This window comes from Diabrotica virgifera, chromosome 1 (genome assembly GCF_917563875.1).
Source record: "Diabrotica virgifera virgifera chromosome 1, PGI_DIABVI_V3a".
Classification (NCBI taxonomy): domain Eukaryota; kingdom Metazoa; phylum Arthropoda; class Insecta; order Coleoptera; family Chrysomelidae; genus Diabrotica; species Diabrotica virgifera.
In genome coordinates this window covers 278,956,905-278,981,988 of record NC_065443.1, presented here as the reverse complement: position 1 = coordinate 278,981,988, position 25,084 = coordinate 278,956,905, and the positions used below count along the sequence as shown (strand labels likewise).

Genomic DNA, 25,084 nt, shown 5'->3' with positions numbered 1-25,084 from the left:
AGAACGCATATTCTTGGAAGATATTCGGATACCTTTAGTAGTCCAGGGTTTGCGATGTTTTGGCTTAATTGCAATTAAAGGAAATGCTTTATTGAAGATTCAGACAAGCTTATCTAAAAAAGCACTGAAATTATTATCCACGTCCATAGCAGGAAAGCGCCACTCAGCGGTTAAGCATAAATTTTGGAAATTACGAAAGTTCCGGGTGGAAAAAATCCTGCCTAAACGTCGGGTTTTCGAGGAGGGTTTGCTTAATATATTAAACTTCGTATAAACTGCTTCATGATCAGATAGTCCAGCATTAATAATTGTAGAGTGGACATCAAGGGGTGAAAAATCTGAGACAGTATAATCAATTATGGTAGATGAAGTTTTTATAATTCTTGTAGGAGAATTACCTAGGCCTCATAGTTTTGTGTAATTTGCAATTATTTAAATTCTTAATCGGTAAATCGATTTTAAAACAAAAGATGTAGTTAAAATTAATGTCATTGTGTGACATTGTCATTTTATTACAGTAGGGTCTGGTAATTATCAAAAATATAAACATTCGTGTATGATATTCAAATTTAATTGTACCAAAAAATGAACAATCACGCTATCTACGAAAGCCACCTAGGTCACCAGGATTGACAAAGGTGTATTTTTTAAATGGGGTTTATTAAAAATATTGTATATTATGCAACACTTCCAACTACTCCAGATGATATGCAATTAAGAATTTCGAACGCTTTTGCGTCTATAACACCATCTATGTTAAATAATGTAAGATGTAAGCAAATCATTTAAAGATAAAATCGCTTGTTGTAATGCACAAGAAAGCAAATATTTTGAACATCTATTACATAACTGATAATTTTTTACTTATAGTAATTTGTTGTTCATTTTGTATTATTTATGTATTTGTTTTAATTAAATTCTTTGTTTCGTTATGTATTTAATTATTTTCAATAATGGTAGGGGAGCAAAGGATGCTAAATGTGCAGTCACTCGAGCGCTTTGGGGACCTATTGGGTTGTGAAGAGAAGGTCCTAAAACCAAAAAAAGTTAAGTAAAGTTTTCCATTTTAATGGGCGCTTGCCATTGTTTAATTTAATTTTCGAGTTTTTTTAAGGATAGATATTTTTTTCGGCCCCCCCTTAACGAACTCCCCTGTGCTAAGAGCCAATATATGGTAGAGGTACATCTACAAGATACCAGGTTTCTCCCCATATGATAATCTGACGCGCTCGAGTAACTGCAAAAATCCCCGCTTGGGCTCCCCTACCATAACGAAAAAATTTATTTTACACATCAGCAACTAAAAGTAAGTATACATTTTTATTTACAACTACACTCGTTTATACCAACTATGCCAAGATAGTGGGTTTAAAAATCGAGAGTGACTCTAAAATAAATACATATTTTTAAAATCGATTTACCGTTTAAAAAAATTGTAAATTACGCAAAAAAACTATGACTCCTAGTTATAGAATATCCATATACCATTCGAAAGAGGAAACTTTGTTTATTTAATCCAATCTTTGTTTAATCCAATAATTAAACTACATTTTGGACACCCTGTAAATAAATGGGTAATAATCAATCATGGAATACATTAATTATAAGATAATTACCAGACCGTACTGTCATTCAATGACAATGCGATACAATGACATTAATTAACTACATCTTTTTTTTTAAATAGATTTACAGATTAGGAATTTAAAGAATTGTAAATTACGCAAAAACTATGAGACCTGGGTATAGGATATCCATATACCATTCGAAAGAGGTAAATTTGTTTAGTATAACTATTTACTAATATACATGGTGTTCTATTTAAAATAAAAATCATATGACACATTGAATGATCCAACAATGAAACTGTAAATTGTGAACACCCTGTAAATAAATCTGTAATAATCAATCATGGAATACATTCAAACAATATCCAACTATTTAGATGTAAAGCAATTTTTTTTATAATTTCTTAATTAACTTCAGAATAAGCCTTTTTTTTAAACTCTACATTTTAAGAAAAGTCAACATAACTCAGAACACTCTGTACATAGGTATAGGGAAGTGTTATGAAACTATACCTTATTTTTTCGGATAATTAAAAAATGCAATAAAATATAGGGTGTTCCATAAGAAAAAATATAACTTTGATACGCCGTCATTTATTGGGACACCCTGTATATTTCAAAATAATTTTAAAATGTAGCTTTAATCAACTTACAAACTATTAATTTATAAATTTTTTGAAATTTTTTACCATTTCGCTGTAATCTTCCGTCCCGTTAGTGGTGACTCACCCTGTATATGTACCTTAATGATCCACTCTGGTGCAATAAACACTATTAGAAATAGCAGCGATCTCCATCCAGTAAAGTCCGTAAATTCTTTACCACATTCGTAAAATTCGTTGGAAGGCATATTTAACGTATCAAGTTCTATTCCAAGAGCTACTGATACAATAACGTCGCATGTAAATCGGTTAAAATGATCTTTCAAATCCAACTCTATAATATTTTCCTTTTTAGATTCGAAAAAGTTTACAAACTTCTCTGCCTCTGCCATCATACATTTGAACATGTTTTTCATTTTGCTGCTGGTGAAAGCCGGGCTCAATATCATTCTCATTTCTTTCCATCTTTGACCTAAAATGCATAGGAACTATTATGATCCAACCATGACAGGTGAACTCAGTCAACGATAAAAAAAAACCATGTTTAACGCCGGGAAGAAACCATGAAACTCCACACTAGGGTGGTGCGACAAAAGTCAAGTTGATAATTCCGTATCGCTATAGTGCGAAAAAGTTGCGATTGGTAATTACAAGAAAAATAAAAAAATAATTATTCAAATCGGACTTTACCTTCCGATCCCGCAACGGACCTAAAGATTATCAAAAAAAAAAAATGAAATTTTACCTTTTTTTCAAAAACTTTTATTTATCTATCGAATACGTTTTATTTACCTCTATAGTAAAATTTATTTACACTTTGTATGGTTGAGTACTAAGAAAATTGTTTTACGCATTTAACGGACATTTTCCAATTCCGCAAGGTCAATCAAAATCTATAAAAATTTGAAATTTTTGATAATTTTGATAAATTAAAAAACATTTAGTTATCTCATTTTTTTGTTACATTGTGAAGCTCTTCGCTTGTTTAGATATTGTATGACAATATTTAAACAATCCAGATCTCAAAACGAGGGGGTGGTTGCACTTCTAGCTCCACACGCACCCTTCTCTCCAACTAACCAATGAGTGTGTGTTTTTTACATTATTTAAATATGTACATTTTTTTTTCATCTGTTTATGTCCAGCTCTCAAACACCAACTTTGCATTGTGATTTCTTGGTAAAATCTGGCAGCATGGATCTTGATTTAAATGTTGTCCTGGTGCATCCATCTCTTGATTGAGGCCCACATACATTAGCATTAGACTAGACGATGCTTCCGTGGCCAACTTGAGACACCGCTTATCAGCTGGATTGTGGCAGGGATAGTTTTGTACATTCCAGTCTGACATGTCGCCCGATGTAATACAAGGAGTTATATCTTCATTTGAAACTGTTCGAGGAAGTGGTGGAGAAGATAGTTTTGCAACATTCCAGTCTATTATTGTAGTTTACTCCTGTGCTTTAAAATTTCAAGTAGTAGGGAGAAAGAAAAAAAAACATTAGAGAGCTAGGGCCAAGGAGAGTGTTAAAAGCCGGACAGACTAAAGCTAAGGGCAAAAGTATTAGAAATTTCATCCCTCCTACTTTAAATTTTCAACCACAGGACTACACCGAAATAATAGACTGGAATGTTACAAAACTATCTTCTCCACCAGTTCTTCGAAGAGTTTCAAATGAATATATAACTTCTTGCATTACATCGGGAGACATGCCAGACTGGAATGTACAAAACTATCCCTGCCACATGCAAGCTGACGAGCGGTGTCTAAAGTTGCCCACGGAAGCATCGTCTAATGCTAATGTATGTGGGCCCCAATCAACAGATGGATTCATCAGGAAAACATTTAAATCAAGGTCCATGCTGCCAGATTTTACCAAGAAATCACAATACAAAGTTGATGTTTAGGAGCTGGACACAAACAGATGAAAAAAATGTACATATGTAAATAATGTAAAAAACACACACTCATTGGTTGGTTGGAGAGAGGGGTGCGTGTGGCGCTAGAACTGCAACCACCCCCTCGTTTTGAGTTCTGGGTTGTTTAAATATTGTCATACAATATCTAAACAAGCGAAGAGCTTCACAATGTAACAGAAAAATGAGATAACTAAATGTTTGTTAATTTATCAAAATCATGAAAAATTTCAATTTTTTATAGATTTTGATTGACCTTGCGGGATCGGAAGATATTCGTTAAATGCATAAATCTATTTTTTTTATTACTCTACCATGCAAACTGTAAACAAATTTTACTATAGCGATAAATAAAACGTACACCAAGGATAAATAAAAATTATTGGAAAAAAGGTAAATTTCATTTTTTTCATAATTTTTAGGCCTGTTGCGGGATCGGAAGATAAAGTCCGATTTGAATAATTATTTTTTTGTTTTTCTTGTAATTACCAATCGCAACTTTTCCGCACTATAGCGACACGGAATTATCAACTTGACTTTTTCGCACCACCCTACTCCACACCCCAAATAGTCCGATCAAAGAACAATCTGACCCCAAAAAAAATAAAGGAAGGATGAAAATTTGGGAATAGGTAGTGGAAATTGTCTATTATTATAAAAGAAAAAGTTTACAATTGTACATCCCCTCCATTTTTGTAAAATGGAGGGGAATACCCCCCTCTCGAAGATGAAAAAAATACATTTAAAATAAGACCGGAATTGGATAAAATGACTAATTCTAAACAACTTTTCTTCTATAGAGATTTTTCACTAAGTCAATACTTTTCGAGTTATTTGCGAGTGAATGTGTTCATTTTTAACCAAAAAAAAATGGTTTGGACGGTAGTAGAAAAACTCTATAGAACAAAATTACTTAGAATTAGTCATTTTATCCAATTCCGGACTTATTTTGAACGTATATTTTTTCACCCCCGAGAAAAAATTTTTCACCCCGTAGTTTCCAATTTTTGTAAAATGGAGGGGATGTAGAATTGTAAACTTTTTCTTATATAATAATAGACAATTTCAACTTCTCTTCTTCTTTAGGTGCCGTGTCTGTATTCAGACGTTGGCCGTCATCATGTTTATAATTTCCTGAAATCTCTTTCTATCGGCTACTGCGCGAAATAATTCTTCTACTGTGCAGCCACACCATTGCCTAATATTACGCAGCCATGAAAGTTTCTTTCGACCAATCTATCTCTTTCCCTCCACTTTTCCTTGTATTATAAGGCGAAGCAGATGGTATTTAGGTCCTCTAATTATATGGCCGAAGTATTCTGTTTTTCTCCTCTTTATGGTGCTTATGAGCAGACGTTCCGAATTTATCATTTGAAGAACATCTTCATTGGAAGTGTGCGAAACCCACGATATCTTTAGGATTCGTTGATAGCACCACATTTCGAATGCTTCTATTTTGTTTAGCATTGTGGTTTTTAACGTCCATGTCTCACAACCATACAATAGAACAGACCACACATAACATTTCAGCACCTTCTTTCGAATATTCATCGACAGGTTTCTATTATATAAAACTGGTTTCCAGGTCATAAAAGCCTTCCGTGATATTTCGATCCTAGTTATTATCTCTTCATCAGAGTCACAATTTACATTTAACCAGCTGCCAATGTACTTGAAATGATTTACTTGTTCTAACTCCTCTCCATCAAGGGAAAGCCGACCTTGATCTATATTAATCTTTCCAACTGCCATCCACTTTGTTTTTGAAATGTTGATTTTAAGGCCTCTCCGAGAGCTTGCTTCACTGACTAGATTTAGTAGTGTCTGAAGATCTTGTAAATTTTCAGCAAGAATGGCTGTATCGTCAGCGTATCTAATATTGTTGATTACTTCTCCGCCTAGCCTTACTCCCTCTTGTCTGTCATCCAAAGCCTCCCTAAAGATTTCTTCAGAGTACAGATTAAAAAGGGTGGGTGATAAAACACAACCTTGTCGTACTCCACGTTTTATCGGCAGTTTTTCAGTACGACTGTCTCCAATTTGGATAGAGGCTACTTGATTGTAATATAAGTATTTCAGCAGTCTTATATCGTAGTGGTCAAGTTCTGCTGCCTGCAGGCAATCGAAAAGTGTATCATGTTGTACTCGATCGAATGTCTTCTCGAAGTCGATGAAACAAACATAAACGTTCTTTCGGAATTCACAACTTTCTTGTAATAGAGCGCGCATACAAAATAGTGCTTCTCTAGTGCCTAGACCAGCGGTTCTCAATCTGTGGTACATGTACCACTGGTGGTACATTTCATTATTTGAGGTGGTACACAAAACTCAAAACAGCCAAAATCAGCACCACTATTGGCACAATTATAGTTAATTAGATCACCTAGCTAGATAGGTATTTAATTAGGTGGTACCAAAAATAATAAAAAATATTTGGTGGTATCTGACTCAAAAAAGATTGAGAACAGCTGGCCTAGACCATTTCTAAATCCGAATTGCTTATTACCCATTCTAGTTTCGCACAGAAGGAATACTCGGTTTTGTATAATACGTAAAAGTATCTTAAGTGTGTGACTCATCAAACTGATTAGTCTAAAATCGCTGCATTTGGTGGGCCTGCTTTTCTTTGGTAATGTTATAAACAGTGACTTCAACCAATCATCTGGTATTTTTCCTTCGTTGTAAATTTTGTTAAAGAAAGTAGTCAAGTAGGTAATGTTTCAACACTACAATTTACATTTCAATAGTACAATTTCAACTACCTATTCCCAAATTTTCATCCTTCCCTTATTTTTTTGGAGGTTTTCGTAAAATTTTGCGTTCCCTGATCGGGCTAAAACCAAACTCGTAATAATAGCCCTCCATACGTATCGTCTATTAAAATATTTAAACAAGTATTTACGAAAATATATTTATTTTAATACTTAAACTCGTTCACAATGGTCAAAATTAATCACACACCAACTTATAATACTTTTCGCCACGAACTTAGGATACCAATTCAGCTATCTATCGCCTTCCGCTGTGTTTATATCATCACCGCACCACCAGTAGGCCCGTATCGACTCTGTCCCAAGCTGTTGACCGTATAAGGAAATTAGTGCCACCAGCCGACGCGACGACCGTATTAGGAATTGAGTGTGACTTCTGGCCCAAGCTTATATCCATATAAGGAAATTAGTGACTCACGGCGACCATTAATGAATTAACACTTCGTTAAAATTAAGGAGAAAAAATTGGCATGGTTCGGACATCTAACCCGGATGTACAATAACAGATAAATAAAAAGAGTCCGAGAAGCAAAACCAATAGGGAAGAACAGAAGAGGACGACACATTAAAGGAAGGAATAGTGATATCTCGCAGATATTACAAAGTAAGGGTAAAACCTAGCAAGAAGCAAACAAATGGGAACCAATAGGAAAGAATGGAGAAAGTTCATTAAGAGCTAGACGCAACCCCCGGCACCTTAGAAGAGGACCAATTAAGATTGAATGACTGGCCCAACACCGAAAAGATCAATGGGTCTACTGATTAAGTAAGTAAGTTATATGTATAATAAAATATTAAACATACTTTCCAGAGAGAACAAATTGTTTCCCCATAACGGATCTATGGACGCCGGTATAATTTGTCTGTGATTCACAAAATGATCAAAATCCTTAATAGTAATTTTTTTAACTAGCTCAGGATCTCTAACCACAAAAATAGGTGTGGTGAACTGATAAGTACCAAAATATCTGAAACAAAAAAATATTATACTATGTGAGTACTACATATCGTCGACCTAATGTGAAATATGCAGCCCAAAATACAGGATTTTACAATGATTTTACAGGAGAGTCAAAAAACTAACTGTGCATAACTCGACTTGTATACAACTACTTAAATATAATATAAAAATTGCAAAAGTCACTAAACAATTTAAATTCACGTTTTTTAGTAATCAATATGTTATGACATTATAACCCGTACCCTGTAGGTACCTACTCACCCGTTTACAATGAAAAGACTTTTTATTATATGTATAAACATCATAGAAAAGTCGATAGAATATAACATACCACTGGTACTTATCTTCATAGACTTTCACAAAGCCTTCGACACTGTGGAATTAGACAGCATTGTAACTGCTCTGAACAATAGTAGAATAGATTACCGGTTTACAAAGTTAGTGCAAACATTATACCAAAACGCCACAATGCGTGTAAAACTACATGATACTACCAGAAAAATTCATATCAAGCTAGGTGTGAGACAGGGTGACACTCTCTCACCTAAATTATTTATAGCGGTCCTCGAATACGCCTTTAAAATGCTATAGTGGTAAAATAGAGGAATAAAAATAGATGGAGAAATGCTCAATTATCTATGTTTTGCTGACGATATAGTACTTATTACCGAAGATCTACCGAATATTTTACCGAATATTTTATGACGGCCTACAAACAGCATTACATACTACACCAGCATACTACACAATAGTTATGGGCGACTTTAACGCGAAAATGGGCTTTAAACAAGATGATGCAGAAGTAGCAATGGGCAAGTATGGCTACGGCGAAAGAAATGAACGAGGGCAAAGACTGCTTAACTTCTTTCACCAGGAAAATTTATCCGTGATGAACTCTTTTTTCGATAAAAAGCCTCAGCGTAAATGGACACGGATAAGCCCAGATGGCAGTGTCAAAAATGAGATAGATTTTATCATAACGAACAGAAAAGAAATAATTAAAGATATTGAAGTACTTAACAAATTTTCGATAGGAAGCGACCACAGATTAATCCGAGCAAGGATAAAATTAAATGTCAACTTGGCAAGAACAAAGATGATCTTCAAAACACGAAAGAAGAAATGGATTCCCCCAGAAAACAACGACCTCTATGAAGATATACTAACCAGACGTATACAAGACTTAGAAAACGAAATAGAAGACATCGAACTAGCAAATAATCTCATAACGGAGGCACTTAAAGAAACCGAAAGGAGTGCTGCCCGACGGTCGTGACCCATAAAGAAAAATTAAGCCAAAATACCAAAGAGTTAATAAGTAAAAGAAGACAACTGACGGAAAAATACGACTCCAACTACACAACACTGATAAATTAAATAAAGATATCCACCGGTCAATCCGAAAAGACATAAGAGAAAACAATACAAGAGAAATAATTCAAATAATTCAAGAAAACAAAAGTTTAAAAGTTTTGCGGCGAAATACGAATAACATTGGCAACAAAAATATGTACAGAATACGAAATAAAGACAACAGCATTGCTACGGATAGAGCCGAAATCCTTAAGGTTGTCGAATCGTTTTATCGCGAAATGTATGAGAGCACCAACGCAAGGCAAGATCAGCTCCTGTCCAAAATCACAAACCAGGGATCAGAATTAATGCCAGAAGTAACACCATACGAAGTTAAAAAGACACTTTCAGAAATTAAAAATAATAAATCCCCTGGCGATGACGGAGTAGTGATCGAGGCAATCAAACAAGGTGGAAATAAAATTATCCAGGTTTTGGCCAAACTTTTCACCGAATACATTTACCAAGGAAAAACGCCTTCTTAATGGAACAATGCAGTCATTGTTTTATTGCACAAGAAAGGTGACATAACAGATATAAAAAAACTACCGTCCTATCAGTCTGCTATCACACATATATAAACTTTTCACAAAAATTATCAAAAAGAGACTGGAGGCTAAGTTAGACTTCTATCAGCCTAGAGAACAAGCTGGCTTCAGATCCGGATACAACACTAACGACCACTTACTGGTAATAAAAATCTTGATCGAGAAGTCTGCGGAATACAACAAACCATTGGCACTGATATTCGTGGACTACGAGAAAGCGTTAGATACCATAAACCAGCAGAAAGTGTTAAAAGCATTGACAGAATGCCGAATAGATTATCGCTATACTAACATGATAAAATATATCTACCACAACGAAACGGCTAGCGTAAGACTATCTGATCAACAAACAAATAAATTCTGTATACAGCGAGGAGTACGGCAAGGAGACACCATCTCACCAAAGCTGTTCACAACCCTTTTAGAACACAGTTTTAAGAAGGCAGATCTGAACGAATATGGTATCAACATAAATGGAGAGAAGCTCAGTCATTTGAGATTCGCAGATGACATCGTCTTTATAGCCGATCGTATGGATGATGCAATAATAATGTTGAACAAGTTATATCACGGTTCCTTAGAGGTCGGACTAAAGATTAACATCAACAAGAAGCAAATAATGACTAATCTGGTGCTAAATCGTAATATTGTTCTTGATAGAATGAAAATATTGAGCAGACTGCATCTTATAAGTACTTGGGACATGAAATTCGATTGGGAAGAGATAACCAGACGTGCGAGCTCCCACGTCGCATAGGATTAGCCTGGGCAGCGTTTGGTAAACTGAGCTATGTATTTAAATCGGATTTACCCATATGCCTGAAAAGGAAAATCTTTGACCAGTGTGTATTGCCTGTACTCACTTATGGAGCGGAAACATTAACACTCACAAAAAAGGTAGTGAACAAGATTCGCATAACTCAAAGGGCTATGGAGCGCCAGATGTTGGGTGTCTCCCTGAGGGACCGAATCCCAAACGAAGAAATACGTCGTAGAACAAAAACAGCGGACGCCGTCGAAAGAATCGCGTCGCTCAAGTGGAATTGGGCAGGACACGTCGCCAGATTGTCAGACAACCGATGGACAAAACGTATTGTCGAGTGGAACAAGCACTACGGAGCAGAGGACGACCACCAACCAGATGGGCTGACGATCTGAAACGTATTGTCGGCAACTGGATGCAAGCCGCACAAAACAGAGAAAGATGGAAAGAGCTGAGGGAGACCTATGTCCAGCAGTGGACGCGTACGGGTTGATGATGATGACCAAAGATCTGGGTGAAGCACAACAAATGCTACTAGAATTAGAAAACGTATCTTCAACAAGGTCTAAAAATGAACATCAGTAAGACCAAATTTATGACAAATTTAGTTCCCAGCGAACACCTAACCATCCTAAATCAAGTGGTAGCATTGATAGAAAAGTACATATATCTCGGTCATGAAATCAGAATAGGCAAGGACAATCAGACTTGCGAATTTCAACGACGAATAACACTTGATTGGGTGGCGTATGGTTCACTAAGAGACATCTTTATGAGCAACATCCCGACAGCTATGAAACGGAAGACATTTGACCAATGCGTTCTTCCTATTATGACATACGGAGCAGAAAGTCTCACGCTCACAAAAACAACAGCACTAAAAATGCGAGTGGCACAAAGGCGCATGGAAAGATCGATTCTCGACGTGACAAAAAAAGACAAAATAAGGAACCAAGACTTAAGGAAAATAACAGGTATCACTGATGTCGTTGAACGTATAGCCAAGCTGAAATGAAATTGGGCAGGTCACATAGCGCGACTGAAAGACTCAGGATGGACCAGAAAACTAATTGACTGGCGCCCAAGCGAAGACAAACGCAGCAGAGGACGACCACCAACACGCTGGATGGACGACATTAACCGAATATCCAAGAAATGGCAACAAGAAGCACAAAACCGTGAAGAGTGGCGAAGAATGGGAGAGACCTATGTCCAGCAGTGGACAGAAGAGGATGCATCATGATGATGATAAACATCAGAAAAGCACCGATACGTTTGAACAGTTTGACTACTAACAAGAGCGGACTTGTTAGGACTTGTGCAGATTTCATATGTTTTTCAAGATTAATGGACTTACGCATATGTCATTTTCTCGGTTTTAGCAAAATCTGGTAAAATATATTAGAATAAAACAGATCTGTAAATAGCTTTTGAATGATGCTAACAGATGCCATCAAAAGTATAAATAGGCCAATCAAGTTAGGTTTTTACTAGACATAACGGAAAAGACGAGGTTTGACAGTTGAAATGTGTAGTATGAGATATTACAAAAAGACTACTATCTTTGGATTCATCAATTTTTTAGTGGAACATTTTTTAAATAAACAATCAAAACGTCAAACTTAGCTTTTTACTCATAACTTAAAAACTTGTTTATTTAGAAATTTGACGTCCACAGGTAACTTTATCAGAAAAAAAAGATACATCGAATGAGATACGCCAAATAAAAATCGGTTAATAAACAAAAAAGTTATTGCAAAACGGATGACAAAATCACTGTTTTTGAATATAGTTAATAACAATTTTATTGTTTGTTAAAATACGTTTTAATATACCCAAAATGGAGGGCAATATGGTGTTTGAATGGTGTGCAAAAAATGGTCCAGATCTGTTAAATAGTTTTCGTAAAATTGAATTTGTTTATAAAATTTTTTGAAAAACGAGCTAAATTCTGAGGCTGGTCCAGTTAATATGGCTGAATGTATCTCAATAATCCGGGGCTCATTTCCTTAGTTAAGATGTATGCTAACAGCTTATGGAAAAAAAAGGTAAAAAAATTACATATACGTACACAAAATTATTTGTTAATAAATAGCAGTTTTTAAGCTTATAAACAATTACAATAATTTCGTAGAAATTAGATCAAATTAAATGGCAATAAAAAATACGGAAAGCTGGTTAAAATACACAACCTTCAAAAAAAATTTTAGGTCCTACGACCCTTGGGGTCTGAGATAGCCCCTTTTTTGAAAAAAGCACTGTTACGTTAATTAACAACACTAAGAGCTGAAATTAACCAATCTTTTATAAGAAAAGTCAAAGTTTTTAACAAAGTTTTTAGTAAGAAAAAATGTTAAAAATTGTTTAAATAGGAGTGTTATAAACACAGAGTATTTTGCGTTCCGACTAAAATAAAAAATACAGTTCGTAGTCGACTGACTGAATAGTGGGCGCGGTTGGCGACCGGCATGCGGCAGCAACTATTAAAATTACGTTATCCCGACCACAAAAATATACTTTAAGGTGAATGACAAATTTTCGTCATTCCTTATGTTGTCGAGGTCTCTGAATCCGAATATGGAGTTAATTTTTTTCTAGAATTAGTGGAACATGTTCAAAAATCAAATTTTATGCAAAAATGCGAAAAATAAATTTTGATGATTTTTCAATTTTAACTCACTGTATTTTGGTCGCTGTAAATACTTCCTTTTGAAAATTTTGCTGTGTTTTCTTTGAAGCATTTAGATAACAATGATAGATAACAAGGAGATTTGTCCAAAATGACTCAACACGTTAAAAGAAAAGTTGTTAATTTTTAAACATTTTGTCGTCAGATTTCGTTAGTTTCATGTTTACTTAAAAAAGTTAAGTGACAAACTTTTTAGTTTATAATTTTAATTAACACAGAAATAAAATATCTTTTATGAAGAAGTTTTCCAAAAAAATTTAATTTAAAATATGCAATAGGAAAAATGTTATGTGACTTTAAAGACGAGCGACACACCCCAAAAAAAGCTTATTTCTCGGGATACTGGTACTAATTTTGGTCATACTTTATATTTTTGATGGTGCTCAAAACTAAAACTAGGGTTGTTTTGAATTTTACGTGGGGGAACATTATCATAATCTCAACTTTACCCTAAAAATAAAAAAAAATCACGTTTTTTTAGTTTAATTTGTTACAACTCTGTCCATTGTAATATTTTTTCTGATATTTTCACAGATATATTTCTCACCTTTCTGAAGACAATGGGACCTGCTTCAATATTTCTGTCTTGCCATAAAGAAAGTTATAAATTGTTTGAAGTAAAAGGTGCAGATTCTTGAATTGCAAAGTTTAATCGCAAAAGTTGAGTAACAAAATTTGAAATTTAGCTGTTTAATGAATTTTAAGTTAAAATCTAGAGTACAGAGAACAAAATGTTTTATAGAAAAAAAGTGGTGTAACTTTTAATTTTAAGAAAAACGTGATTTCATCTTTTTTTATTTTTAGGGTAAAATTGCGATTTTGACAATGTTTTCCCATCTAAAATTCAAAATAAAACTCATTTTCGTTTTCAGCACCATAAAAAGTATAAAGTAAGACCAAAATTAGCCATTCACCACACCGTCGTTGATATCTCGAGAAATGAGCGTTTTTTTTGGGGGAGTACCACGTACCACTCGTCTATAAGGTCGCGTAACTTTTTTTCTGTTGCATATTTTGACTTTGTGGCCTTTTTATTGTTATTTTTTAAATTCATTTATTTAAAATATAATTTTACTAAATAAATGTGCAACATAATAATATTCATAAAATTCAAGTTTCTACCAAAATATATAAATATAATATTAAGCTTCAAATCCGGTATACTGTTAATGTTAAAAATGGGCTGCAACGGTCTATCTCTAGTCAGCGAATTTATTCTCATTCGGCTGCGCCCATCATTTTTTTTTTACTTTAGTCGGAACGCAAAATACTCTTTCTTTATAACAACACTGTTTAAATTTTTAACATTTTTTCTTGCAAAAAACTTTGTTAAAAACTTTGACTTTTCTTATAAAATATTGGTTAATTTCAGATCTTAGTGTTGTTAATTAACGTAACAGCGATTTTTTCAAAAAAAAAGGGGCTATCTTAGACCCCAAGGGTCGTAGGACCTAAAAATTTTTCTTAGAAGTTGTGTATTTTTACCAGCTTTCAGTATTTTTATTGCCATTTAATTTGATCTAATTTCTACGAAATTATTGTAATTGTTTATAAGCTTAAAAACTGCTATTTATTAACAAATAATTTTGTGTACGTACATGTAATTTTTTTTACTTTTTTTTCATAGAGTATTAGTATACATATTAACGAAGGAAATGAGTCCCTGAATATTGAGATACATTCAGCCATATTAACTGGACCAGCCTCAGAACTTAGCTCGTTTTTCAAAAAATTTTAAAAACAAATTAAATTTTGCAAAAACTGTTTAACAGATCTGGACCATTTTTTGCACACCATTCAAACACCATAATGCCCTCAAGTTTAGGTATATTTAAACATATTTTAATAAACACTAAAATTGTTATTAACAATATTCAAAAACAGTGATTTTGTCGTCCGTTTTGCAATAACTTTTTTGTTTATTAACCGATTTTAATTTGGTGTATCTCATTCGATGTATCTTTTTTTTCTAAAAAAGTTACCTGTGGACGTCAAATTTCTAAATAAACATGTTTTTAAGTCATGAGAAAAAAACTAAGTTTGACGTTTTGATTGTTTATTTAAAAAATGTTCCACTAAAAATTGATGAATCCCAAGATGGTAGCCTTTTTGTAATATCTCATACTACACATTTCAACTGTCAAACCTCGTCTTTTCAATTATGTCGAAAAAGGGCTTATTTTTTACTAACTTGGTTGGTCTAAAAATTGAATATTCTGGACTTACGCATCTTTCATAATATTAGGCCAAAGATATCACCTGGAAAGTGTAACAGTTAGTTTACAACTAAACTAAATATATTATCTAATCTAAACTTTATACTTCGTGGTATCTAATTGAATAAGACATTAATTTTGATTAAAATGAGACAAGAAAAAGTATACCTTCAAGAACAAATCAGATGTCTTTATTATTTATTTATTGCACACGATAAGATGAAATACTAACAAAATGGATAAGATACGTGGAAATATAGAAAAAAATTCACGCCTTAAATAAGTACACGAAATGGGACAAATACCAACATATTGGCTTAACTCTCTATTTGTGCTGCTTAAGAGCACACAGTAGCGATCAACAGGTAGCAACAAACGCGGTCCAAGATTGCGAAAATTCTGCGAACTTTCAAAAGTGAGGCAACATTGCGTCGGTAATTCGACACTGACAGTGACGTTTATACTATCAAAAACAATAATTTTTATACACATAGGCGCGAAATGTTGCCAAGTCAGTGACGTTCGATTTCTTGTTATAAAAAAATCGATTTTTATTAGTTCCAATGTGACACAAAATCTAGGCACGGGATAAAAAAGTTTATTTTAAGAAAGTGTAGTTTTTTGTCTTTCAATGGCGGTACAGGCTTCTTTTTTCAATATTTTATTTGGTTATAGTGTAATTTCCACATACTAACATATTTCTGAAATTGGGCTCTGTACCGCCATTCTTTATTACATTACGAATATGTGTGCCAAATATCTCGACAAAATATTCAAAATTAGAGCCGTAATTTTGGAACGCGTTTGTGGATACCTGTTGATCGCTACTGTTTGCTCTTTTAAAAATTAATCCGATGTATAAAACTGAAATATTAAATTTTTTGCACATATCCATATTTGCCATTATCTCAAAAGATCAATTTTACAGTTAGGCCACTGTGCTTCTGAACAACTCAAATTATAAATCTCAATTTTTTTATGCTGATATGTTATTATTTTCCATCATCATAAATATATGCTATAAAAGCAACTACCCTTATATTAATAGAATAATCATGCCTAAACTATGACAGATGACAAAAATTATATATGGTTTCCTCTTACTAAAACAATTTTAACGCGAAATAAATTGAAATAAATTTAAGTGGTACTGAAGTAAGATTAAATCAACTCTAATTAGTTAGTTATTGTCGTACGTATTACTTCATTATAGGTACTCACTGCATAACAAAAACTTGAAAGCTCTTGCGGTAGGTAGCTACAATAGGGAACTTGCACTAAAAATTTTTTTTGCATAAAATTGTTAATTTATGTTTTAAAATGTTATATTCAAAATATTACGTCTTAACAATGAATAGTGTACGTACAAAATCTGATCAAAGTTCCGCGCCTAAAATTTCCGTTTCAAACAACTTCAAAAGCGAGAGCTGGGGTCTGACGTCATAGGCCACTCATAGCGTTTGCCCGTTCGGTGGGCTATTGCATTTAATGCAGTTTGCCCATAGATAAATAATATAGTTGAAAAATATCTTGTTTTACTCTGTGGCAAAAATAATTTTTTCTATGACAGGCAAAATATTAACATTTTATCTCTCTTGACATGTATCAAAAAGTTCTTTTTTATGAAATTACTTTTGTCGTTTCTTGTGTTGAAGAACAAGGAAGAAACAAATAACTTCAAAATAAACAAAACTTTTAGTAATAAAAGTAAGAGTAACTAAAAAGTATTGGTGCTACTATAGTATGCGGTCTACAGTCGGGTTTCTACTATAGCTTGCGGTCTACCGAGGGATGCGGTGTAAGTATGATGCTGAGATGATAAAGATATTAACTTGTAAAATTACAATAATGATTCTTCTTATTTATGCGTATTATTAACTTTGTAAAGAAGGATTTTGTTGGCTATGTACACGTTCTATCGGTACGTCTGCTAATCACCATAATATTTTCTCAGAAGGCTTTGAACACAATAATAAAAGGCTCCAGTAGGTACTAATACACGTTACAATAAAATATAATCTTTATTATAATGCAAATTACACCGTAATCTTTTCCAGGATATACGAAATCCTTCGATTAGAGGTAGGTATAATGGTACCAAACTATTGTTATAAACGGTTTAAACATGCTTATTAATAACTCTTATTTATTTGCCTTGACACCTCGCATTTCTCCAATAGAATAGCTTTCACTACTTTTTATAAAAGTTGCCACCATGAAGACATCAACGGTAGGTAAATTTTCAGACTTACCCTCGTCCGTCATATTATGCGTTTTAAACTCTTTACAAAGTAGCACTCAACTTTATCAATTTCAGTTTAAAACTAAGCTGATTGGGGAATTACTTATTATAATATATAAGATGAACATAAATAATACCTAGGAATCTTCCATTAAAGACGATTAAAATGTAATATATACCCGTGATACCTACCCTAATCGCGTTGTTTCCGACTGCTAAGCCCGGTTGACCGTGGCCCGTGACGTCGGACCAACAGAAGGACGTTCAAGAGCCTCCTAAGATATTTGAATTTTATAGCATTTTCAAAGCGTCGTAATTAGCGTACGGGTTAAAAATATTTGTTTTTTTCGCATGCAAGCGTTTTAAGATCATGTTACCTTATGTTTTTTAATATCATTTTAATATTTAAAAATTTATGCAAGTTCCCTATTCTCAAGAAAATTGATATATCTCGTGCAAATATCTCGGACAAATATTAAGTACACGTGGAGAGAGATAAGTACAACTTGCTCCAACTGTTTAGGTAGGGAAAGACTCAAGGAAAAGGAACCATAGGGAGACGTAGAATATCCTGCCTGCGCAATCTGAGAGAATGGTATCGATGTACATCAAATGAACTTTTCAGAGCAGCAATCTCTAAAGTCTTAATAGCTATGATGGTTGCCTACTACTGTCGCGAAAATGGATACACTGTATTCATTTTAATAATCTTAAGTAAGATGAAATCAAGGAGATTACAATATGTGTGAAAACTGTAGAATTTCTGCGGGAAAATTGAATTTTCTTTTGTATAGCAAATCGCATATGCTGCGACGTTTTTTGAAAAGGTAGTTCAACTTTCTTTAAAATGTGGTGTCACTTAACCCCCTATCCATTAAATATTTTGGGGGTTGTGTCTGCACCTGCTAGAGGTTTAATGTAATTTAATTAAAAACTGGTATACAAAACATCCCCCTCACAAATGAGTTTGACGTGTTTTCGCATTTTTTAGATTTTCTTTAGGGATCGAATTACAGAAGGTGATAACTGTTCAAATTGACACACTGTATATGTGTTCAAGAAAGAGTCGAAACTAGTCAAATGAAAATTGCCAAAAGTTTACATTTTGCTTATTGTATACGATGAGAAAAATAAAGTTTTCCTTACCTTTTATTCGGAAATGTATTATATATCCGACCAGAACTTTCTGCAAAACTTTCTTGTTTGAGCACACTCTTGAACGACTCACCAAATAGCCATGGAGGATTTGCTTGAACGACTCCTCTATCTTTCCAATAATTTTGAGATTTAACTATCGTTATATAAAAAATATAAACAAGCAATGCAAATATTATAAATATTAATATAGAGACGAACATACTGATAAAACAACGACGCGGACAAAATTTTTTATTTGCAACTTTGTTTAAACTGCAATTGTGTTATATAATATGGGGCTCAATTTAAATCAATAAATTTAACTCAGGTTGTTGTTGAACATACTACGCTAATCTAATCTTCAATGAGGATTTTATTTTGATCACACGAACAATTTGGTTCCCAAACAGTGGCTCCCAAACTTGAATCAGTTTGTGGCTCACTTATCACAACCAAACTTATAGGAATGACTATGTATTTCAAAGCAATATTTATTTCTTTTGAAAAAACTTGTTATTGTTGCGAGGAATAAAGGTGTTTATTAAAAATAAACAAATCGATAAGACAATCAGATAGTACAGCTCGGTACGGTATGGGTTATTTACTTGAGTTGCAAATTGAACGAAAATAAATAAACTTTTGCGTCCAAAAACGAAAATATGCCTCCTGTGGGGTTATAGAACTTACAACGGGGAAATATTATTGGGCTTGTGAAGCAAGTAATGTTCTCGGAGGGACATAGCTGCAGAGCTAGGCGTAACACAGGTCGTTCTGTCCAAAACCTATGCTAGGTAACAGGAACTAGGAAAGCTCAAAAATAAAGCAAGGGAAAGTCGCCAAAAAATAATAACGTCTCGTCACGATCGTTTAATTGTCCAATCAGCTGGAAGACACCCAACCATTTCTCGCCAGTATCTTCAAAGGCAGCTTTTGGAAGCTACAAGTGTAACAATTTAAGTTGAAACGATAAGAAGAAGAGTTCGTGCCAAGAAGTATACAGCAGGAGACTGTTATGGGTTCCCGAGTTATCCAGGCAGCACAAGATTGATTGCCTAAATTGGTGTCTTCACCACTAAAACTGGAACATTGGGAATTGGCAAAATGTGCTATTTTCAGAAAAAGTCAGAATTTGTGTAAAATCAGATGATCCACGAAATCGTGTACTTAGAGGTCAAGGAAGACAAACAAGATCAAAAACTGTCAGATCATGTCACAAATAAAGAAGGGGAAGTGTAATATTCTGGAGAGGAATTGTGATCCGTAAAAAAACTCCTTTAATTTTCATCCAATCAACTTTAACTGCTCACAGGTATATTGATAACCTGTAGTAAGGCTCTGGAGAAGTGCAACAAGAGAAAATTTAATTTTCATTCATGATAATGGACCTCCACATACCATTAGAGTGACTAGAGGCATCACTGAAGCAGAAGGTATCCCTTGTTTGGAGTGGCCTGCTTGCTCACCCGAGTTTAACTCTATAGAGTATTTGTGGGATATGCTTAAAAGGAAAATTAGAGCTCGCCATTATAATCCACAAAACACCGCACGGCTTGTACAAGCTGCTCTTGAAGAATGGAGCAACCTACCAGAACAAAATGGTGATAATTTGATTAGGAGCATGTCCACTCAAACTGAAGCTTACATAAGGACTAGAGGTGATAACACTGACTACAAAAAAAACAAAAAGATAAATATAAACAATTTAAACATTACTCGTTTCCATGATGATTCCGATGATTCCATATAATTTTGGTTGTGTGTATACGTCGTGATTAATAAATAAGGGGGTAGACGAAAAATCTTGGTCCAATGCTATTTAAATGCATTATTGTTTTTCGAATCCTGAGAAAACTAATAAATATTTTTGAAAAATGTAAATGCAGAATGAAAGAATACAATATTACCGAGGGCAGAAAGTCCCTTAGATTAAACAAAAAGTTTTTTTAATGAGATATTTGAAATTAAAAATTACATAAAATTTTCTCTTTTTTTTCACTCCTGTAACTTATTAAAATAAACAACATTATAGAAGTTTTCAGGGACTTTCAGCCGTCGGTAACAATTTAATCTTTCATTCTGCGTTTCAATTTTTCAAAAATACTTATTAGTTTTCTCAGGATTCGAAAAAAAAACGAATGCATTTTTTTTATTAAAATTAATGTGCTTTGAATGCATTTAAATAGCATTGGACCAAGATTTTGCGCCTACCTCCTTAAATGGAAATAATTTTTTAGTTAAACTTTATTCAAAATGCGTGTCAGATTTTCAAATATTTTTGAAAAATTTAAATGCAGAATAAAAGATTACAACATTACCGAGGGCAGAAAGTCACTTAAATTAAACAAAAATTTTCTTTTGAATGAGATATTTGAAATTAAAAATCACACCAAATTTTCTATTTTTTTTTTCACCCCTGTAACTTATTAAACTAAATAACATTATAGAAGTTTTCAGGCATTTTCGGCCCTCTGTAATAATGTAATCTTTCGTTCTGCGTTTCAATTTTTCAACAATACTTATTAGTTTTCTCAAGCTTAGAAAAAAATTAATGCATTTAAATAGCATTGGGACAAGATTTTGCGCCTACCCCCTTAAATGGAAATAATTTTTTAGTTAAAGTTTATTCAAAGTGAGTGTCAGATTTTCAAATATATTTGAAAAATTTAAACGTAGAATGAAAGATTACAATATTACCGAGAACAGAAAGTCCCTTATTAAACAAACAGTTTATTTTGAATGAGATATTTGAAATTGAAAATCACACCAAATTTTCTCTTTTTTTTTTCACCCCTGTAACTTGTTAAAATAAACAACAATATAGACGTTTTCATGGACTTTCGGCCATCGATAATAATGTAATCTTTCATTCTGCTTTTCAATTTTTTAAAAACACTTTTGTTGACATTTGTTATAAAATGGAAATCATTTTTAGTTAAACTTTATTCAAGATGAGCGTCAGATGTATTAAAATTGTCATTAAAAAAAATAAAGGCTACCCAAATAGGCAAAATGGCCTCATTCTCAGAATTAATTTTTTATGTTCCTGTGATTAGTAAATAAGATTCTGCGCAGTTTTATCCCTTAAAAACCATGCAAAAACATAGTATTTCGGGCTTTAAAGGTGCTTCGCCCAATGTTTAAATTTCCAAACGACTCATTTATTCAAATTTAATACCACCTATAAAAAACCTTGAGTTGATCTATTTTGAAGTCTATAAACTGGAGAAAATTCCCCAAAACCTCTAAAAAATAGTTTTTCGGATTTTTGAAGGCAGCGCACCTTACTTAAAACTCTGAAAAAAATATGTTTTTTGTATTAGCGTTTTTAGTTTTTATCATTCTCTGTTATATTTTTCCTTTTTCTCAAAGCGCGTGTCAACACGCTCCGTCGAAATTCTTTTTTTACAGCGCTGCGCCTCGAAGCACATTTTGGGAACCGCTCCACTACTATGTAATCGTAATAATTTACTTCTTCCCGCCATGCATTATATTTATATTAATATTTATTTTATTTCAAACAAAAATCTTATCAGAAGTGACAGAAATGTTTAATATTTTGTTTTAAATGACAATAACTAATTATTAAACGAATGATAAAAAATAATACTGCGGCCTAATTTGTGCTTATAGCAATATAGTCTATGTTGTGAGGCCGATCGCATAGGAAATAGCTATTTGTATAACAAGGGAGGAAAGTGCTACTTTTCCTCCCGAGAATGAAGTTCCGTCGCTACGCGACGGGCAGTAATCATTCAAGGGAGGAAAAGGCACTTTACTCCCATGTTATACATATGGTTTTTCTATTAGAAATAGTAGATAATAAAAGGTACAAATAATAGTAAACAACCTATTTATTTTAACCGAAAAACCGTAATATTACAATATACAAAGAAATTAAGATACGTGTTTCTACAACGAGATATTCTTCTAGACTACTTATCGAACGCAGAACTAACACTAACATACAGTTCTGGCATTCACATCCTTTGTAACATGTGCAATTTTAGGTAAAAGTTTATCGCCCTAATGCATTCGGAGAATTGGCCCAGCCATGAAGAGAGACCCCACATGTGTATTCTAACACTTAACAAAAATAATAAAGTTGAATTCCAACATCCCCTCGCAACTAAAATTATTTTTGAATTAGTCAAACAGACCCCCTTTACTACTTAAGTACTCTAACTTAACCCTATTCAGCGGTTTAGTCAACATATCGGCTATCATATCCTCGGTAGGACAATACCTAAAGTTAACAACCCCTTTTTCTATATAACTAATTCCGGCTCTAAACCCACAAATTCGTTTATAACCTGTTTTAAGCAAATTGCTTCCTGACATCCTTCAGCCAATCCTATGTACTCTGCTTCAGTTGATGATAGAGACACGCAATTCTGTTTTCTACATCCCCAATTTATAGGCGAACCCCGTAATAAAAATATATACCCGCTATTTGATTTTCCGTTCCCCTTGTCTTCTGCCCAGTCAGCGTCTGCATAGCCGTATAATGGACTATCTGTCCCTTCTTGTCCTAAAATAAGCTTTTTATATTTACTTTTCTTTAAATATCTTAACACCCTCTTTGCTTCGTTCCAATCTACTTCATTTGGATTTTTATTCTGTTGGCTTAGTATGGTGACGCTTGCCAATATATCCGGTCTAGTATTTACCGCAATATATAATAAACCATCAATCAGTTGTTGATATATTTCACTGTTTTTCACCGGCTTTTCTCTGCTAGGCTTATAGTATCCAACATCCAGCGGTATATTGAACTCTTTTCCATCTTTCATCATAAACTTGTTCAGCAATTTGTCAATATAACTGGCCTGATTTAAACTACATATCCCTTTATCGCACATTTCAATCTTCATACCTAAATAATCTTGTAATAATCCCAAACTCCTTATATAAAAATTACATTTTAGTTTCTCTTCAAATATATCAATTATTACCTGTGTATCCTTTGCTGCTATTAAAATGTGATCCACGTATATAAGTATGTAAACCCTTTCATTATTTATTACCTTGATATATAAACATGTATCAATATTGCTTTTACAAAAAAAATTTCCTTAATGACGTGATTTCCTCTTCCATAGCTTGCTTCCATTTTTCACTATCACTTCTTTTAAGCGCTTCTTTAAAGTTTTTAGGTTCTACTTCTTCGAGTTCTGTCAACTTTGCTATGTAGCGCTCAGGTGGAATACCTTTATTTATTCTGCTAGATCTACGATCACCTGAATTCTCTATATCGAGATCTGTATCTAATTGATAGTTAGAATCACCGTCATCGTCATGGGATTCTTCCCAACTTAAGCTCTCATACGTGTTAGATGTGTCCGTAGAATTTTCTATTTCCTCCGTGTTTTCAAAATTTGCAACCTCTCTGTCTTCTACGTCGTTTGGCTTTATTTTTTCCCGTTCCATCATGGACCCAATGGATATTTCCTCACTTTTTGCCTCCTTTTTCTCGACGCATATATTTCTCTTGGAAAACACCACACTACGGCTAATTGTAATACGTTCTGTATCTACATTTAACAATCTATACGCTTTTGATTCATCAGAGTAACCTACAAATATCAGTGACTCACCTTTTGGATCAAATTTATCCTTCATTTTTTCTTTGGGAATGTGGCTATAAACCGTAGACCCAAATATTTGCAAATTCGACACATTCGGTGTTACTTTATGCCACAATTCATAGGGCGTTTTTTCTTTCGACTTAGTAGGTAATCGATTTTGCAAATAATTGGATGTCACTATCGCTTCCCCCCAAAATTTCTTTGCTAAACCCGCATCGATTAACATGCACCTAGCCATTTCAACTAGAGATCGATTCTTTCTTTCTGCAACCCCGTTTTGTTCTGGAGAGTACCCCGCTGTATATTGAATTTTTATACCTTTACCCTTTAAAAATTCCCTTAAATTATTATTTACGTACTCGCCACCCCTATCCGACCTAATTACTTTTGGAACCCTACCTAACTGATTACTCGCAAATTCTATAAACTCTTTTATACATTTTACCGCTTCATTTTTATGATTTAATAAATATATAGTTGTATATCTAGAAAAATCATCAATTAAAGTCAAAATATAACGTTTACCCCCTGGAGTAACAGTCTTCATGGGCCCGCAAATATCCGAATGTAATAAGTCAAGAATATTAAATGTATTGCTATGAGAAAATTTTGGAAAACTCTTACGTAAAATTTTACCTTTCATACAGCATTCACAAGTTTCCCTAATCCTACAGTCTGTCATATCAATCCCGACTGCCATTTTCTTTTCCATTAAGTGTTTGACTGCATCCA

The 25,084-nt window shown here is 33.7% G+C and overlaps 1 protein-coding gene across 1 annotated transcript in view; it reads right to left on the bottom strand.

Annotated features, from left to right (window-relative positions):
* The window catches only part of LOC114333880 (uncharacterized), a 99,221-nt gene that overhangs the window by 19,383 nt on the left and 54,754 nt on the right, over window positions 1-25,084 (bottom strand). The window contains exons 7-9 of the mRNA XM_028283875.2: window positions 18,777-19,046; window positions 7,663-7,826; window positions 2,311-2,642 (exon numbers count right to left, since the gene is read on the bottom strand). Of these exons, the coding sequence (XP_028139676.2) occupies window positions 2,311-2,642; window positions 7,663-7,826; window positions 18,777-19,046 (766 nt within the window). The remainder of the gene's footprint in view (window positions 1-2,310; window positions 2,643-7,662; window positions 7,827-18,776; window positions 19,047-25,084) is intronic.